Below are 18,385 nucleotides of genomic sequence, written 5' to 3'. Positions count from 1 at the left end.
TAATTTAACCTTGGCTTGTGTGGATTATGTTCACTTGAGAATGTCACCTTTTTAACCATATGACTCAATTTACCTAAGTTAAAACTTTAATTCCTAAAACTGACAGTTATATTCTAATACACAAGATGCAATATGCAACACGTAAGTAGATATTCACAATCTGAACCATGATCAGACAACCACCGTTTCAGTCAATTAACTGTGAGACCGAACTGCAGACGCTGTGACATATCATGGAGGGGCACTATGTCGTGTTTCAGGAGATGTCATACTCCTTAGGTTAATTACATCAAATTTCGTCTGTGGTCAGGAACTAGAGGGTGTGACTACAAGTGAGGCAGTTACTGGGATCCAGAATTTAGCTTTGGAGGAGCCCAAGCCATGTCCACTATGTACCAGAAACAAAAACAGAAGTTGCTGGAAAAGCTCAGCAGGTCTGGCAGCATCTGTGAAGAAAAAAATCAGAGTTAACATTTCAGGTCCAGTGACCCTTCCTCAGAAATGATGGTACCTGGGAAAACGTCAGTTTACATGCAGAAAATAGGAGGGGGAGTGGGGTGGGGTAGGGTGTTGTCCGTGTACGACGGAAACAGAGGAACTGAAAGAATCAGATGGAGTCTTTATGTTCAGATGAGGCCAACTTTGACAAGGGAGCCTCCGAAATATCCACCTTCTTCCTCAATTGAGGATTCCCTAGCACCGTTGTCGACAGGGCTCTCAACCGGGTCCAACCCATCTCCCACACTTTCGCTCTCACCCCCTCTCTTCCCTCCCGCATACAGCGGTAGGGTTCCCCTTGTCCTTACCTACCATCCCATCAGCATCCACATCCAGAAGATCATCAAAGGCCACTTCCACCACCTCCAGTGAGATGCCACCACCAGACACATATTCCCCCCCCATCCCTTGTCTCCCTTCCGCAAGGACCATTCCCTCCAGGACACCCTGGTCCACACTTCCTTCACCCCCAACACCCTTATGGCACCTTCCCCTGTAACCAGCAAAGGTGCAACACCTGCCCATTTACCTCCTCCCTCCCCACTATCCGAGGGCCTAAACATACCTTCCGGGTGAACCAACACTTCACGTGCACTTCCCAGAATCTCATCTACTGCATTCGCTGCTCACAATGTGGTCTCCTCTATACTGGGGAGACAAAGCGTAGATTGGGTGATCGCTTCGCAGAACATCTACATTCTGCTCACAAAAAAGACCCTGAACTACCTGTTGCCTGCCACTTTAACGCACCACCCTGTTCCCTGGCCAACATCTCTGTCTCTGGCTTGCTGCAGTGTTCCAGCGAAGATCAGCACAAGCTGGAAGAACAACACCTCATTTTCCGCTTGGGGACCCTGCATCCCTCCGGACTCAATATAGAGTTCAATAATTTTAGGGCCTAAATTCTCCCACATCCTAGCCCCCCTACTTCACACACCAGGCCTTGTTATCACATAGCCTGCCAATACACACCACCTGTTGTTAGTCACTAACAGTTCCCATTAACAACTATTCACCCTCCCAGCTGGATCATAATCAACACCTTTATCTGCCCAACTGCTCTTCTCTCTCTTTAGGCTTTAACCTATTGTTTACTCCCTACCCCACCCTCTCCTCCTATTTTCTGCATATAAACTGACATTTTCCCAGCTACCATCAGTTCTGAGAAGGGTCACCAGACCCAAAACGTTAACTCTGATTTTTTTCTTCACAGACGCTGCCAGACCTGCTGAGCTATTCCAGCAACTTCTGTTTTTGTTCCTGATTTACAGCATCCGCAGTTCTCTCGATTTTTATCCACTATGTACCAGGTTCTTGTTTGCGGTGTGGACAAGGGCACATGGCAGGAAGAATGAACAAACTGACCAAAACCGCCATGGGACAGGGAACTTTTCAAATGGCAGGGGTATAAGGGAAATGTCGCTGTAATGGGATACTGTACTGTTAGGAAAATATGTATTGTTCTCTGACTTTGCTGCAGATACTCCCAAAGTTGGTTGCCTAGCTGATGCCAAGGTTAAGCACATGTCCTCTGCACTGGAGTGTAATATGGACAGGAAGGGAAAGGATCCAGTTGTCATGGTCCATGTAGGTTCCAACAACATAGGTAGCAATAGAAAAGATATTCTGTTGAGGGATTATGAGCAGTTTGGGCCTAAATAAAAAGCAGAATCACAAAGGCAATAGTATCAGGATTACTACCCAAGCTACATGGAAATTGGCATTGGATAAATAAGATTAGTAGGGTAAATATGTGGCACAAAGACTGGTGATAGGGAAATGAGATTCTGATTCATTGGACATCAGTAGTGGGGAAACAGTGAGCTGTTCTGTTGGGTCAGGCTTCATTTGAACCATGCTAGGACCATTGTTCTAGTGAATCATATAACTGGGCTGCAGATAGAGCCTTAAACTAATTATAGTGATTAGTTAATTGAAAGGAATTTTTTTTTAAAAATTAAAAAGAGACAGCAGAAGTGCTGGGTAGTCAAGAGGTAACATTAACTAAAGTGTGACAGGAAGGGGCAGAAAATGTTTGCAAGAAGAGTGGTGGAGAAATTAGAGTCAGAGTAAGTAATTAAGGTAATAAGTCAAAGCTTAAGGCTCTTTATCTGAATGCACACATTACTTGTAACAAGATAGATGAGTTAATGCCAAAAATAAATAAATATGACTTAGTAACTATTAGAGATAAAGTTGCAGGATGACCAAGACTGGGAACTCAATATTCAAGGTTATTTTACTTTCTAGAAAATAAGCAAAAAGGAAAATGAAGCATTGGAGTGCTATTAATAAAGAAAGGTGTTAGTGTTGGAGTGAATAGTGATATAGCACAAAAGACTGTGATACAGAATCAGTTTCAGTAGAAATAAGGCAAAGAAGTCATGGGTGGGAATCATCCAAAGGGACTCCTCTGAAGAGTCGCTTCCCTATAGCAAAAGTATAAACCAAGAAATATTGGGGACATGCAAGATGGGCACCACAATTGTCAAGGGTGATTTTAATCTGCATATTCACTGTACAAATCAGATGGGCAAGTATAGCACAGGAGACACATTTGTAAAGTGCTTAAGGGAGTGTTTCATAGAGCGATATATTATAGAACAGGATATTCTTGACCAAGTAATGTGTAAAGGGGGTAGGATTAATAAGAGATCTCATAGTTAACAATCCTCCAGGGAGTAGTGATTACACCACAGGAGAATTTCAAATTCAGTTTGAGGGAGAGCAACTTAGGTCTTAATTCAGTGTCCTCAACATAAATAGTTAAGGAGGTATGAAGAAAGTGTTGTCTGAAGTGGACATATAAAATAGATCAAGAGGAAGTCGAGTAGATGACCCCAGCAGCAGACATTTAAGCAAGTAATTCAATACTCAATAAAAGATTATTCCAGTCAAAAAGGATTTGATGAGAAGGGTGAACCACCCATGGTTAACAAATGTGGTCAAGGAGAGTTCCCAATCAAAAGCTAAGGAATCAAAGTAGTGATAACTAGCAGTACACCAGAGGATTGGGATTTTTTTATTTTCATGAACCAGGTAACTAAAAAAGGAAATAAAAAGTGAGAAAATTAATGACGAAAGTAAATTGACAATATAAAAACAAACAACAAATCCTTCTACCAGGATAAAGAAAGAAAATAGCTAAAGTGTACATGGAACCCTTGGAGAATGCAGCTGGGGAACTGATAATGGGGAATAGGGAAATTACAGATAATTTATACCAAAATTCTGCATCAGATTTCACGGCAGAAGACAGTAGAAACATCTGAAAGATATCAGATAAGCAAGGTGCAAATGGCAGGAAAAGTCATTTACCGGTCTTTATTACAAGGGAAAAAGTATTTGACAAATTAGCGGATTAAACACAAACAAGTCATCAGGGCTAGACAGCATGTATCCAAAAGTTTTAAAGTAACTGATTACAAAAATAGTCATTGCATTGCTCAAAATATTCCAGAACACTCTATTTTCCAGGAGGACTTAAAGGGATAGGAACAATGTGGTGCCCCTGTTAAAGAAGGTTGGAAGATAGAAAGCAGCAAATAAAAGGCCAGTTAATCTATTATCATTGGGAAAAAGAAAGATTTCATTATTAGGAGAGATATAGCATATTTAGAGAACCTTAATTGTGGAAGGGCTATAGTCAGAGGGGATTTGATTGTAAGGGGAGTAGATAGGCGGTTCTGTGGTCGAAAACGAGACTCCCGAATGGTATGTTGCCTCCCAGGTGCACAGGTCAGGGACGTCTCAGATCGACTGCAGGACATTCTGAAAGGGGAAGGGTGAACAGCCAGCTGTTGTGGTGCATACAGGCACCAATGATATAGGTAATAAACGGGATGAGGCCCTACAAGCAGAATTTAGGGAGTTAGGAGCCAAATTAAAAAGTAGGGCCTCAGAGGTAGTATTCTCAAGATTGCTACCAGTGCCACGTGCTAATCAGAGTAGAAATGAAAGAATAGGCAGGATAAATGAGTGGCTAGAGATGGCGCAGGAGGGAGGGTTTCAGATTTTTGGGACGTTGGGACCGGTTCTGGGGGAGGTGGGACTATTACAAATCGGACGGTCTACACCTGGGCAGGACTGGAACCAATGTCCTAGGATCTGCTTTTGCTAACGCTGTTGGGGAGGGTTTAAACTCATGTGACAGGGGGATGGGAACCAAATAAGGTGGTTAGTGGACAGTAAGGAAGTAGTAACTAAAACCTGTAAGGAACTAGACAATGAAGTCAGTGTGACTAAGGGGAAGAGTAGGCAGAGAGCAGATGATGAACGCAAAGGGACTGGTGGTCTGAGGTGCATTTGTTTTAATGCGAGAAGTGTAGTAGGTAAGGCAGATGAACTTAGGGCTTGGATTAGTACCTGGGAGTATGATGTTATTGCTATTACTGAGACTTGGTTGAGGGAAGGGCAAGATTGGCAACTAAATATCCCAGGATACAGATGCTTCAGGCGGGAGAGAGAGGGAGGTAAAAGGGGTGGAGGAGTTGCATTACTGATCAAAGAGGATATCACAGCAGTGCTGAAGGAGGGCACTATGGAGGACTCGAGCAGTGAGGCAATATGGGCAGAGCTCAGAAATAGGAAGGGTGGGGTAACAATGTTGGGGCTGTACTACAGGCCTCCCAACAGCGAGAGTGAGATAGAGGCACAAATATGTCGACAGATTATGGAAAGATGTAGGAGCAACAGGGTAGTGGTGATGGGAGATTTTAATTTTCCCAACATTGACTGGGAATCACTCAGTGTTAGGGGTTTAGATGGAGCAGAATTTGTACGGAACATCCAGGAGGGTTTTCTAGAGCAGTATGTAAATAGTCCAACTCGGGACGGGGCCATACTGGACCTGGTGTTGGGAATGAGCCCGGCCAGGTGGTTGAAGTTTCAGTAGGGGATTACTTTGGGAACAGTGATCACAATTCCGTAAGTTTTACAATATTGATGGACAAAGACAAGAGTGGTCCTAAAGGAAGAGTGCTGAACTGGGGGAAGGCCAACTATAGCAAAATTCAGCAGGAGCTGGGGAATGTGGATTGGGAACAGCTGTTTGAGGGTAAATCCACATTTGATATGTGGGAGGCTTTTAAAGAGAGGTTGCTCAGAGTGCAGGACAGACATGTCCCTGTGAAAATGAGGGATAGAAAGGGCAAGATTAGGGAACCACGGATGAGAGGTGAAATTGTGAGACTAGCAAAGAGGAAAAAGGAAGCATACATAAGGTCTAGGCGACTGAAAACAGACAAAGCTTTGGAAGAATATCGGGAAAGTAGGGCCAATCTGAAACGAGGAATTAAGAGGGCTAAAAGGGGTCATGAAATATCTTTAGCAAACAGGGTTAAGGAAAATCCCAAAGCCTTTCATTTGTACATAAGGAGCAAGAGGATAACAAAAGAAAGGGTTGGCCCACTCAAGGACAAAGGAGGGAAGTTATGCGAGGAGTCAGAGAAAATGAGTGAGATTCTAAATGAGTACTTTGCGTCGGTATTCACTGAGGAGAGGGACATGACGGATGTTGAGGTGAGGGATAGATGTTTGATTACTCTAGGTCAAGCTGGCACAAGGAGGGGGGGGGAAGTTTTGGGTATTTTAAAAGGCATTAGGGTGGACAAGTCCCCAGGTCCGGATAGGATCTATCCCAGGTTACCGAGGGAAGCGAGAGAGGAAATAGCTGGGGCCTTAACAGATATCTTTGCAGCATCCTTGAGCACGGGTGAGGCCCCGGAGGACTGGAGAATTGCTAATGTTGTCCCCTTGTTTAAGAAGGGTAGCAAGAATAATCCAGGTAATTATAGACCGGTGAGCCTGACGTCAGTGGTGGGGAAGCTGCTGGAGAAGGTACTGAGGGATAGGATCTATTTACATTTGGAAGAAAATGGGCTTATTAGTGATAGGCAGCATGGTTTTGTGCAGGGAAGTTCATGTCTTACCAACTTGATAGAATTCTTTGAGGAAGTGACAAAGTTGATAGATGAGGGAAGGGCTGTAGATGTCATATACATGGACTTCAGTAAGGCGTTTGATAAGGTTCCCCATGGTAGGCTGATGGAGAAAGTGAAGTCGCATGGGGTCCAGGGTGTACTAGCTAGATGGATACAGAATTGGCTGGGCAACAGGAGACAGACAGTTGTAGTGGAAGGGAGTTTCTCAAAATGGAGAACTGTGACCAGTGGTATTCCACAGGGATCCATGTTGGGACCACTGTTGTTTGTGATATACATAAATAATATGGAGGAAGGTACAGATGGTCTGATTAGCAAGTTTGCAGATGACACTAAGATTGGTGGAGTAGCAGATAGTGAAGGGGACTGTCAGAGAATGCAGCAGAATATAGATAGATTGGAGAGTTGGGCAGAGAAATGGTAGATGGAGTTCAATCCAGGCAAATGCAAGGTGATGCATTTTGGAAGATCCAGTTCAAGAACGAACTATACGGTGAAAGGAAAAGCCCTGGGGAAAATTGATACACAGAGATCTGGGTGTTCAAGTCCATTGTACCCTGAAGGTGGCAACACAGGTCGATATAGTGGTCAAGAAGGCATACGGCATGCTTTCATTCATCGGACGGGGTATTGAGTACAAGAGTTGGCAGGTCATGTTACAGTTGTATAGGACTTTGGTTCGACCACATTTGGAATACTGCGTACACTTCTGGTCGCCACATTACCAAAAGGATGTGGATGCTTTGGAGAGGGTGCAGAGGAGGTTCACCAGAATGTTGCCTGGTATGGAGGGTGCTAGCTATGAAGAGAGGTTGAGTAGATTAGGATTATTTACATTAGAAAGATGGAGGTTGAGGGGGGACCTGATTGAGGTCTACAAAATCATGAGAGGTATAGACAGGGTGATAGCAAGAAGCTTTTTCCCAGAGTGGGGGACTCCATTACTAGAGGTCACGATTTCAAGGTGAGAGGGGAAAAGTTTAAGGGAGATATGCGTGGAAAGTTCTTTACGCAGAGGGTGGTGGGTGTCTGGAACGCTTTGCCAGCGGAGGTGGTGGAGGCGGGCACAATAGCATCATTTAAGATGTATCTAGACAGATACAAGAATGGGCAGGGAGCAGAGGGATACAGATCCTTGGAAAATAGGCAACAGGTTTAGACAAAGGATCTGGATCGGCGCAGGCTTGGAGGGCCGAAGGGCCTGTCCCTGTGCTGTAATTTTCTTTGTTCTTTATTCTTAATGCTTTATTCTTAATGTAATCAAACAGACTTAATGTGGTTTTGTTAAACGAAAATTATGTTTCACAAACTGGCTAGAGTTCTTTACAGATCAAGAGTTAGGGGCACAGACAGGCATTTCTGTGGCTGCAAAAGAGACCCCAGGATGGTGTGTTACCTCCCTCGTGTCAGGGTCAAGAATGTCTCTGAGCAGGCACAAGACATTTTCAAAAGGGAGGTACACATTGCTACTAACGACCTCGGCAGGAAGAGTAACTGAAGACAGATAGAGCTCTCGAAGAATATAGAAAAGACTTAGGAGGGCAAAAAGGGGCCATGAAAAGTCCTTGGCAAACAGGATTAAGGAAAATCCCATGGAGTTCATATATAAAAGAAACAAGAAGTTGGCTAGAGAAAAGGACAAAGGAGGAAAATTATGCACGGAGCCAAAGGAAATGAGTGAGGTCCTTAACAAACACTTTGCACCGGCATTCACAAAAGAGATGGACATGGTAGATGGTGAGTCTTGTGACAGGTACGTTGATATTCTACTGCATGTTGATATAAGAGAGGAAGTGGCGTTGAGTATTTTGAAAAGTATTAAGGTAGGCAAGTCCCTAGGATGGGAGAAAATTGTGGCTTTAAGAGCTGCTCCTTTTTTTGAGGTTTTTTCAATGATGAAGCTGATTTCCTCGATTTCTTGGCAAAGTAATTACTGTTTTATATGCTAACAACGTGTAGAGCTGGATGAACACAGCAGGCCAAGCAGCATCAGAGGAGCAGGTAGGCTGACGTTTCAGGCCTAGAGACACCTTGTTGTCTCAGATTCTCCAGCATCTGCAGTTCCTACTATCTCTGAAACTGTTTTATAAGCTGTTGCTTTGTTTTAGAACTTTGAAAAAAAATCAAAACAGTGATACTTTAAAACGGGAGAAAAGAGAGCAGCAGACCATGGGGGAGGTTGTTCTGAGAACTGCTCTCGAGTTCAGGAAAAAAAGGAGCAGTGAACCTTCACAGCTGACTGGCTGTGAAGTTCCTAGCTTCTCTCGACATTGGAGTTTAGACCAACAGAAATCAACAAACTGTGAAATTTCACAGCTGATCTTAGACATACCTCATCACAACTACTCACAGCTGGGGATATTTTTAAGCAATTTTCTAAGTCTTAAGAAATCTTAATTTTTTTTAAATCTACAATAATGAGTAGGGTGTTTTTCTTATATATATGCTCTATTGTGTTCTGTCTCCATTAAACTTTTTTTAAAAATATATAACACAGGCATTAAGTTATTATAGGGCAGTGTTTTTAAGGGCAGGAAGACTGTGCTATTTTCTGGTCCTGTGGATTGTTAAGGTGCATAGATGGCCTTTAGTCAAGTGATGTGCTCTTCCTTTTGGATGTAGGAGATTAGGGATTATGTCTGCAGGAAGTGTGTTTGGTTGCAAATCCTACTGGATCGCATGGGTTGGTTGGAGCAGCAGTTAGACGCGATGAGGAATTTACAGGAGCCAGGGGGTGTGATGGATGGCAGTTTCAGGAAGGTAGAAAGGCCACGATAGAGTTGGGTAGATGGGTTACCTTTAGGAAAGGTAGGAGAGGTAGGCAGATAGTGCAAAAGTCTCCTGTGGCTATCCCCATCTTAAACAAGTATACTCTTTTGGATAATGTAGAGAGTGATGGACTCTCGGGGGAATGTAATACTGACAGCCAGGTTTCTGGTACCAAGACTGGCTCTACTGTAATGAGAGGTATGTCAGGTTCCAAGTGATCAATTGTGCTAGGGACTCTCGAGTCAAAGGCACAGACAGACATTTCTGCAGCCGACATTGAGACATCAAAGCCAGGGTAGGGGAGTCCAAGACTAGAGGGCACAGGTTTAAGGTGAGAGGGAAAAGATTTAAAAGGGGAAACTTTTTCACACAGGTGGTAGTGTGTGTATGGAATGAGTAGCCAGAGAAGATAGCGGAGGCTGGTACAATTACAACATTTAAAAGGCATTTGGATGGGTATATGAATAGGAAGGTTTGAGAGAGATATCGGCCAAGTGCTGGCAAATGGGACTAGATTAATTTAGGATATCTGGTCAGCATGGATAAGTTGAACCAAAGGGTCTGTTTCTGTGCTGTACATCTCTATGACCTGATGGAATCTATCCCAGAATACTGAAGGAGGTAATTGAGAAAATCGATGGGGCTTTGTAGGAAATGTTTGTATCCTCTCTTTAAGAGAGATCCCAGAGGAATGGAGAATAGCCAACATCATTCCTTTGTTTAAGGGCACCAGGAATAATCCAGGAAATTATAAAATGGTGAACCTTACATTCGTGCTAAGGAAATTGTTGGAGAAGATTCTCAGGGACAGAATTTACTCACATTTCGAAAAATATGGACTTATTACAGATAGGCAGCATGACTTTGTTCAGGGGAGGTCATGTCTCACAAACTTGATTAAATTTTTTTAAGGAAATGACAAAGAGGGCATAGTCATAGGGTCACACAGCATGGAAACCAAACCGTCCGTCCAACCAGTCTGTACCAACCATAATCCCAAACTGAACGAGTCCCACCTACCTGCGTTTTGAACAGATCCCTCCAAACACTTCTTTTTCATGTACTTATCTAAATGTCTTTTAAATGTTATAACTGCACCCACATCCACCACTTCCTCTGGAAGTTCATTCCACACACGAGCCACTATGTAAAAAAAAAAAAAAATTTGTCCCTCGTGTCTTTTAAAAATTTTTCTTCTTTCACCTTAAAAATGTGCCCCTAGTCTTGAAATTCCCCACCCTAGGGAAAATACACCTGCCATTCATCTTATATAAAACCTCATGATTTTATAAACCTCTCTAAGATCACCCCTCGACCTCCTACACTCCGGTGAAAAAACATCCCAGCTTATCCAGCCTCTCCTTATGACACAAACTCTCATTCCTGGCAACATCCTGGTAAATCTCTTCTGAACCCTCTCCAGCGTAATAATATTCTTTCTATAAGAGGGCAACCAAAACTGGATACAGTACGTCAGAAGAGGCCTCACCAACGTGTCTTGTACAACTTCAACATAACACCTCAACTCCTAAACTCAAAAATCTGAGCAAAGAAGACAAATATGGTAAACGTCTTCTTGCCCACCCTATCTATGTGTGGCACAAACTTCTAAGAATTATGTACCTGAACCCCTAAGTCTCTCTGTTCTACCCCACCACCCCAAGACACAAATTTTAATTGTATAAGTCCTGCCCTTGTTTGTTTTAGCAAAATGCAATACCTCACATTTATTCAAATTAAACTCCATCTGCCACTCTTCAGTCCAATAACTCAATTGATCAAGGTTTCTTTGCAATCTTGCTATTGTATCTGCTTCAACTGTCTCCTCTAGCAGTGGATTCCAGGCACTTACCACCCTCTGTGTTAAATAAAAAACTTGCCTCTCACATCTCCTGTAAACTTTCCCCCTTTCAGCTTAAAATCTATGCTTCCTCGTAATTGACATTTCTACCCAGGGCAGGGCAATGGATGTTGTCTACATGGACTTTAGCAAGGCCTTTGACAAGGTCCCTCATAGCAGGCTGATACAGAAGGTGAAGTCACATGCGACCCGCTATAAGCTGGTAAAATGGATACAGAATTAGTCATAGAAGGCAGAAAAGTGGTGGAAGGGTGTTTTTCAGACTGGAGATCTGTGATCAGTGGTATTCCTCAGGGATCAGTACTAGGACCCCATTGCTTTTAAGATATATAAATGATTTGGAGGAGAACTTAGGCGGACTGAGTCGTAAGTTTGAAGATGACACAAAGATCGGGGGAGCTGAGGATAATGAGGAGGACTGCCAGAGGATACAGCAGGATGTAGACAGGCTGGAGACTTGCACGGAGAAATGGCATATGGAGTTTATTCTAGACAAACGTGAAGTGATGCATTTTGGAAGATCTAATGCAGAAGGAAATATACAGTAAATGGCAGACCTCTTAGAAGTCCTAACGTACAGAGGGATCTAGGCATATGGCATGCTTGTTTTCATTGGTCGAGGCATAAGTCTCAAAATTGGTAAGTCATATTGCAGCTATATAGAACCTTAGTTATGCCATATTTGGAATATTTTGTATAGTTCTAGTCATCACACAACCAGAAGGATGTGGAGGCTTTGGAGAGGATACAGTACAGGTTTACTAGGATTTATCCTGGTTTGAAGGGTATTAGCCACGAGGAGAGATTAGACAAACTTGGTTTGTTTTCACTTTAGCATCAGAGACTGAGTGGCAACCTGGTAAAAGTTTATCAAATTATGACCGACATAACTTTAAGGTCAAAGGGGGAAAGTTTATAGGAGATGTGAGAGGAAGTTCTTTTTTTTTTTTACAAAGAGGGTGCTAAGTGCCTGGAATGCACTGCCATAGGATACAGTAGAAGCAGATACAACAGCAATATTTAAGAGGCATCTTGGCAGATACATGAATAGGCAGGGAATAGAGGGATACAGATTGTGTCAAGGCGAAAGGTTTTTATTTTAGAAAAGCAATGTATCATTGCAGGCTTGGTGGGTCTGTTCTTGTGCTGTGCTGCTCTTTGTATTGGAAGCAGGACTTATAAAAGGGAACCAGTAGATGAAGCGTATTTGGATTTCCAAAAAAAATCAATAAGGTACTACACAAAAGATTTTGCATAAGATGGAAGCTCACAGTATTGGAGACAATATACACATTGAGGATATTTTAATACAGAAGACAAGTAAGCCTTTATCATATTGGAAAGACATAATTCATGAAGTGCTACAGGGGTCAGTCCTAGAACCTCAATTATTTGCTTTCTAAATGAATGACTTGGAAATGGTGGGCAGAGTTTAATGTATTCAAATTTGATGAGGACATAAGGAATATACGAGGGCATATAGATGGGTTGAGAGAGTGGCAAAAAACTTGACACAAGGAGTTTAATACTATAGGGAAGCTACTTCTGATAAGGCAAGCTGCGGACTTGATGGTTTCAGAGGATGCAAGAATCTAAAGAATTATCAATAAGTCGTCAAGACGACTAACACCAGAACAATTTCAGCAGTAGAACTTCAAAGAACAACACTTCACGAGGATCAAAATCTGGACATCAAAATACAGACACTGTTGGTTGGAATTGTAGCTAAAGTCGGCCATTAATCGGGTAATAACCAAGTTGAGCTGTGAGGCTTAACTTGCCCACTTTAAGAGTCTTATTTTGGTCACTACATGCAATAAAATTGAAATCATTGTTTCAGTACTTTATTGGCTGTGAGATTTCTTAATAAGTAGCTGCATTAAAGGTAACTCGTCCAGATTTACCCGCAACAGTTTGCACCTACCACATTCCCTGAAAGTACATTCCAGATCTATGTAAAACAAGCCCCTTATGTCACAGAGATAGTAGGAACTGCAGATGCTGGAGAATCTGAGATAACAAGGTGTAGAGCTGGATGAACACAGCAGGCCAAGCAGCATCACAGGAGCAGGAAGGCTGACGTTTCGGGCCTAGACCCTCTACACCTTGTTACCCCTTATGTCACAGTGGTTTTTACTGAATCACCTTGACAAGACTACAGTAGGTATACTTACAGACAACCGGAACCATTAATAGATCTGACCAGCATTTTGCATAGTTGTGGCTCATTAAACCTACTTTATACTTTCAATATATGCAGCTTACCTTACTTTGATATTTCGATTTAAAGTTCAGTGCTTTTAGCAGTACTGCTAACTGCAACTGCTGTAGGTGAGATAATTCATTCACTTCAGCTGTCAACAGTTACCATACGAGAAAGAAAACTTCATACCACTTGTCCATATAGCTCCTTTAACTTGTCAGTTTGTTGGTCTATATTTTCAATAGTCTTCAATGCTGTTTCTATTCGGTTCAGTCTGTATTCACAGTAAGCCTTCTCAAAGGCGATCACATCACTGAATAAAGGGAAAGAATAAGAGTTAACAGTGAAGGACTCAATTAGAAGAATTATTTTTGAACTGGTGTATTCAACACAGAAATACAGGATTTCCCTGCTATAAACAAATAGTGACATATATCTTTCAATTATAGCCAAAACCCAGGTGTGAACGGATTCCGTTCTGGAAATTGTTCACAGGTTGATTTGTATGCAAATCAGAATGCAACACAGAATACTATAAAGGGGCCATTCATCAGTACAGGGAATGATCGTATGTAGAGTCTTTGAAATTACATCCCCATATGCGATCGCGAGTACGAGTGTTCATGAGTCGGACGTTCATAAATTAAGGACCCCCTATAATCTGAATATCAGAAATATCATTTTACGTGACAAGCTGGCAACCTAAAAATGCAATGTTATAACAGTAACCACACTTTAAAAGTGCTTAATTGATTACAAACTGTTTTGGGATGTATTGAGGTTTATAAAATGCAGTAAGAAAATAAAATCATGAGGGGTAAAGAGAAGGTGAATGGTAGGTAACCTTTCCCTAGGGTGAGGGATTTCAAGAATGGGGGGCACATTCTTCAGGTGAGAGGAAAAAGATTTAAAAATGATATGAGGGACAATTTTTTTTTTCTACACAGAGCGGTTCATGTGTGGAATGAACTGCCAGAGGAAGTGGAGGACGTGGTTACAGTTATAAAGTTTAAAAGACATTTAGATAAGTACATGAATAAGAAATGTTTGGATAGATATGGGCCAAATGCAGGCAGGTAGGACTAGTTTAGCTTGGGATTATGGTTAGACTGAAGGATCTATTTCCATGCTGTATGACTCTATACCTCTATAAGAATCAAGGTGCAGGAGTAGACAATTCAGCCCCTCAAGCCTGCTTCGCCATTTAATACAGTTATGGCTGAGCTCATCTCAAGTCCCAGCAACCACTGCATTCTGGATTAGTGAATTCAACAGATTCACAACGTTTTGAGAGAAGTAACTTCTTCTCATACAGTCATGGTGTAATACAGCATGGAAACAGGCCCTTCGGCCCAAACTGGTCCATCTTCTCATCTCCCAATTGTTTACAATTTACACAGATGATTTATTTTTGGGAACCATGTGTGGTGTGTTAAAGTTCGCAGATGGCACTAAAATGAGTGGTAGAGCATGTTTGCAGAGGACACTGAAAGTCTGCAGAGCAATATAAATATAGTTAAGTGAATGGGCAAGGGACGGCAGATGGAGTACAATATTGGTAAAGATGAGGCCATCCATTTTGGTATAAACGACAGCAAAATGGACTATTATTTAAATGGTGAAAAATTACAGCATGCTGCTGTGCAGAGGGACCGGAGTGTCCTCGTACGTGAAACACAAAAAATTGGTTTGCAGGTGCAACAGGTAATTAAGGTGGCAAATGAAATATTGTCCTTCATTGTTAGAGGAATGGAGTTTATGTTGCAGCTGTATAGGGTCCTGGTGAAGCCACATCTGCAAGTACCAGCAATAGAGGGGATGCAAAAGAGGTTCACTAAGTTGATTCTGGAGTCCAGAGGGTTGGCTTATGAAGAAAGACTGAGTAGACTGGGACAATACTCATTGGAATTTAGAAGAACGAGGGGGGAATCTTACAGAAACATATAAAATTATGAAGGTAATAGAGAAGTTAGAAGCAGGGAGGTTGTTTCCACTGGCGGGTGGAACAAGAATGCCCTAGGGGACACATCCTCAAAATAAGGGGTGGCACGGTGGTTCAGTGGTTAGTACTGCTGCCTCACAGCGCCAGGGACCCAGGTTCGATTCCAGCCTCGGGCGACTGTCTGTGTGGAACTTGCACGTTCTCCGGGTGCTCCAGTTTCCTCCCACAGTCCAAAGGTGTGCAAGCTGGGTGGATTGGGCATGCTAAATTGTCTCGTAGTGACCAGGGGTGTGTAGATTAGGTGGGTTATAGGGGGATGGGTCTGCATGGGATGCTCTGAGGGTCAGTGTGGACTTGTTGGACTGAAGGGTCTGTTTCCACACTGTAGGGATTCTATAAGGTGCAGCAGATTTAGGACTGAGTTGAGGAGGAACTTCTTCACCCAAAGGGTTGTGAATCTGTGGAATTGTCTGCCCAGTGAAGCAGTTGAGGCTACCTCATTGAATTTTTTTAAAGCAAAGTTGAACAATAAAGAAACTGAGGGTCTTGGTGAGTGGGCAGGCAAGTGGAGCTGAGTGCATGAAATGATCAGCCATGTTCTTATTGAATGGCAGAGCAGGCTCGATGGGCCAGATGGCCTATTCCTGCTCCTATGCTCTAATATATCCTTCTATACCCTTCCTTTTCATGTGCCTGTCTAAATGCCTTTTGAATAGTGTAATTGTACCGCCACTACCACTTTCTCTGGCAACTCATTGCATAAACACACCATCCTCTGTGAGAAAAAGTTGCCCCACACGTTTGGTAACTAGTGGTGTTCCACGGGGATCAGTCTTAGGTTCTCTGTTGTTTGTAGTATATATAAACGATCTGGAGGAAAACGTGGGTGGTCTGATTAGTAAGTTTGCAGATGATACGAAGATTGGTGGAGTTGCTGATAGTGCTAACGATTGTGAAAGGATACAACAGGAATAGAGATGGATTGGCAACTTTGGCACAGAAATGGCAGATGGAGTTTAATCCAGACAAATGCAAAGTGATGCATTTTGGAGGATCAAATTTAGATGTGAAATGTACTGTAAATGGCAGAACCCTTAGGAACATTAACATACAGACGGATCTGGGTGTGCAGGTCCACAGTTGCCTAGAAGTGGCAACACAGGTGGCCAAAATGTTTAAGAAGGAACATGGCATGCTTGCCTTCATCGGCCAGGGTATGGAGTACAAGAGTTGGCAAACCATATTGCAGCTATATAAAACCCTTGTTAGGCCACATTTGGAGTATCACATGCAGTTTTGGTCACCACATTACCAGAAAGACGTGGAAGCTTTGGAGAGAGTGCAGAGAAGGTTTACCAGGATGTTGCCCTGTGTCAAGGGCATTGGCTATGAGGAAAGGTTAAAAAGACGAGGATTGTTTTCACTGGAAAGACGGCAGCTGAGAGGAGACCTGATAGAGGTCTACAAAATTATGGGAGGCATAGTCAGCAGCTTTTTCCAGGGTTGAATTTTCAATTACAAGGGGGCACAGGTTGAAGGTGAGAGGGCAAGTGTTTAAGGGATATGTGCTGCGAAGAAAGTTCTTCATGCAGAGAGTGGTAGGAGCCTGGAATGCACTGCCAGAGGTGGTGGTGGAAGCAGGCACATTGGCGACATTGAAGAGGCGTATGGATGGTTACATGAATAGGGAGGGGAATAGAGGGATATGGACTGAATATGGGCAGAAGGTTTGTTTTTTTAGTTTAGTCAGGGCACGATGATCGACACAGGCTTGGACGGCCAAAGAGCCTGTTCCTACGTCGTACTTCTCTTTTGTCTCTTCTAAATTTTTCCCCTCTCACCTTAAACCTATGCCCTATAATTTTGGATTCCCCTACCCTGGGGAAAAGACCTTGGCTATTCACCTTATCTAAGCCTCTCATGATTTTGTAAACGTCTGTAAGATCCTTAGCCTCCTGTGCTCCAGTGGAAAATGGTCCAAGCCTATCTAGCCTCTCCTTATAACTCAACTCCATCTACTTTCAATATCATCCTCATAAATTTGTTTTGCACCCTTCCAGTTTAATAACATCCTTCCTGTAGAAAGGTAACCAGAATTGTATGCAGCACTCCAGATGTGGCCTGACCCAATGTCTTGTACAGCCATAACATGACATCCTAACTCCTGTACTCGATGCTCTAGCCGATGAAGACAAGTGTGCCATACACCTTCTACACCACTCTCTCTGCCTGTGACACCATTTTCAAGTAACTATGTACCTGCACCCCGGGTGTCTCTGTTCAATAACACTTCCCAGGGCTCTACCATTAACTGTGTAAGTTCTGCCCTTGTTTTGTCTTACCAATATGCAACATCTGCATTGCTTTACAAACTTCAACTGAAAAGAGTGAGCCTGCACCTTTGGCATATTTTTCATCTGTAACAATCCAATCAAATCAACATCCTGAACAGATTTTCAGCCCGTGATTCATGTTTTGTCATTTGAATCTTACCTGGTAAGCACCTTCGTATGAGTATGGATTATATTAAGTGCTTCTTTAAAATTTCCGGTATGGACCAAACAGACCACTTTACAATGCAGAGCGGTCACATCATCCTTATCATCTTGCAGTACTACAGAAAGAATCAAAGGCCGAACTTTCACATTAATCCATTTTATCGAAGTTTAGATTCATACTAGAAATGAATTCAAGGAACACAAAACACAGTACTCCAACCCACCCAATCTCTTACCCTCAAATCATGTCTCGCCATCTAATTTTTCCCCCTACGCCCCACTCTCCCACCGTCCCCATGTTTCCAAATTCCCATCCCAATACTTTACTCCGTCTCCCCATCATTCCCGGTGTCTTTCTCTCTCGTTAACCCACCCCCCGGTGCTCAGGCCTCACAGGGACACGTCGCCTTAAGGCCACAAACCTCGGCCTCTCTTCTTACTTTTATTGAGTGACTTCAAGGCCCTGCTGTAATCCGCAGTTTGGCCGCAACGATTCACTTCCGTCCACAGAGCCGTTATCGATCCGCCGCTCGCCATCCCCGAACCGGTCCGTTTCACCCCCGAGAGGCCACCTCACCGGACCAGGATCCGGAGCCGGGGAACTGCCGCTGCCGCTGCCACCGCCACCGCCACCTGCCGGCGGGATCCGGAGCCGCTGTCACCGCCACCCGC

At 43.1% G+C, this 18,385-nt stretch overlaps 1 protein-coding gene across 2 annotated transcripts in view; it reads right to left on the bottom strand.

Moving 5' to 3' along the window:
• Window positions 1-18,349, bottom strand: part of srp72 (signal recognition particle 72) — an 88,136-nt gene extending 69,787 nt beyond the window's left edge. For both annotated transcript variants that reach the window (XM_048595863.1, XM_048595872.1), the window contains exons 1-3: window positions 18,154-18,349; window positions 17,709-17,829; window positions 13,463-13,586 (exon numbers count right to left, since the gene is read on the bottom strand). In XM_048595863.1, coding sequence (XP_048451820.1) covers window positions 13,463-13,586; window positions 17,709-17,829; window positions 18,154-18,250 — 342 coding nt within the window. In that variant the 5' untranslated portion in view covers window positions 18,251-18,349. The remainder of the gene's footprint in view (window positions 1-13,462; window positions 13,587-17,708; window positions 17,830-18,153) is intronic.
• Window positions 18,350-18,385: the final 36 nt, after the last annotated feature.

This window comes from Rhincodon typus, chromosome 1, assembly GCF_021869965.1.
Source record: "Rhincodon typus isolate 14 chromosome 1, sRhiTyp1.1, whole genome shotgun sequence".
In the NCBI taxonomy this organism is placed as follows: Eukaryota; Metazoa; Chordata; class Chondrichthyes; order Orectolobiformes; family Rhincodontidae; genus Rhincodon; species Rhincodon typus.
This window is presented reverse-complemented; position numbering and strand designations above follow the sequence as displayed.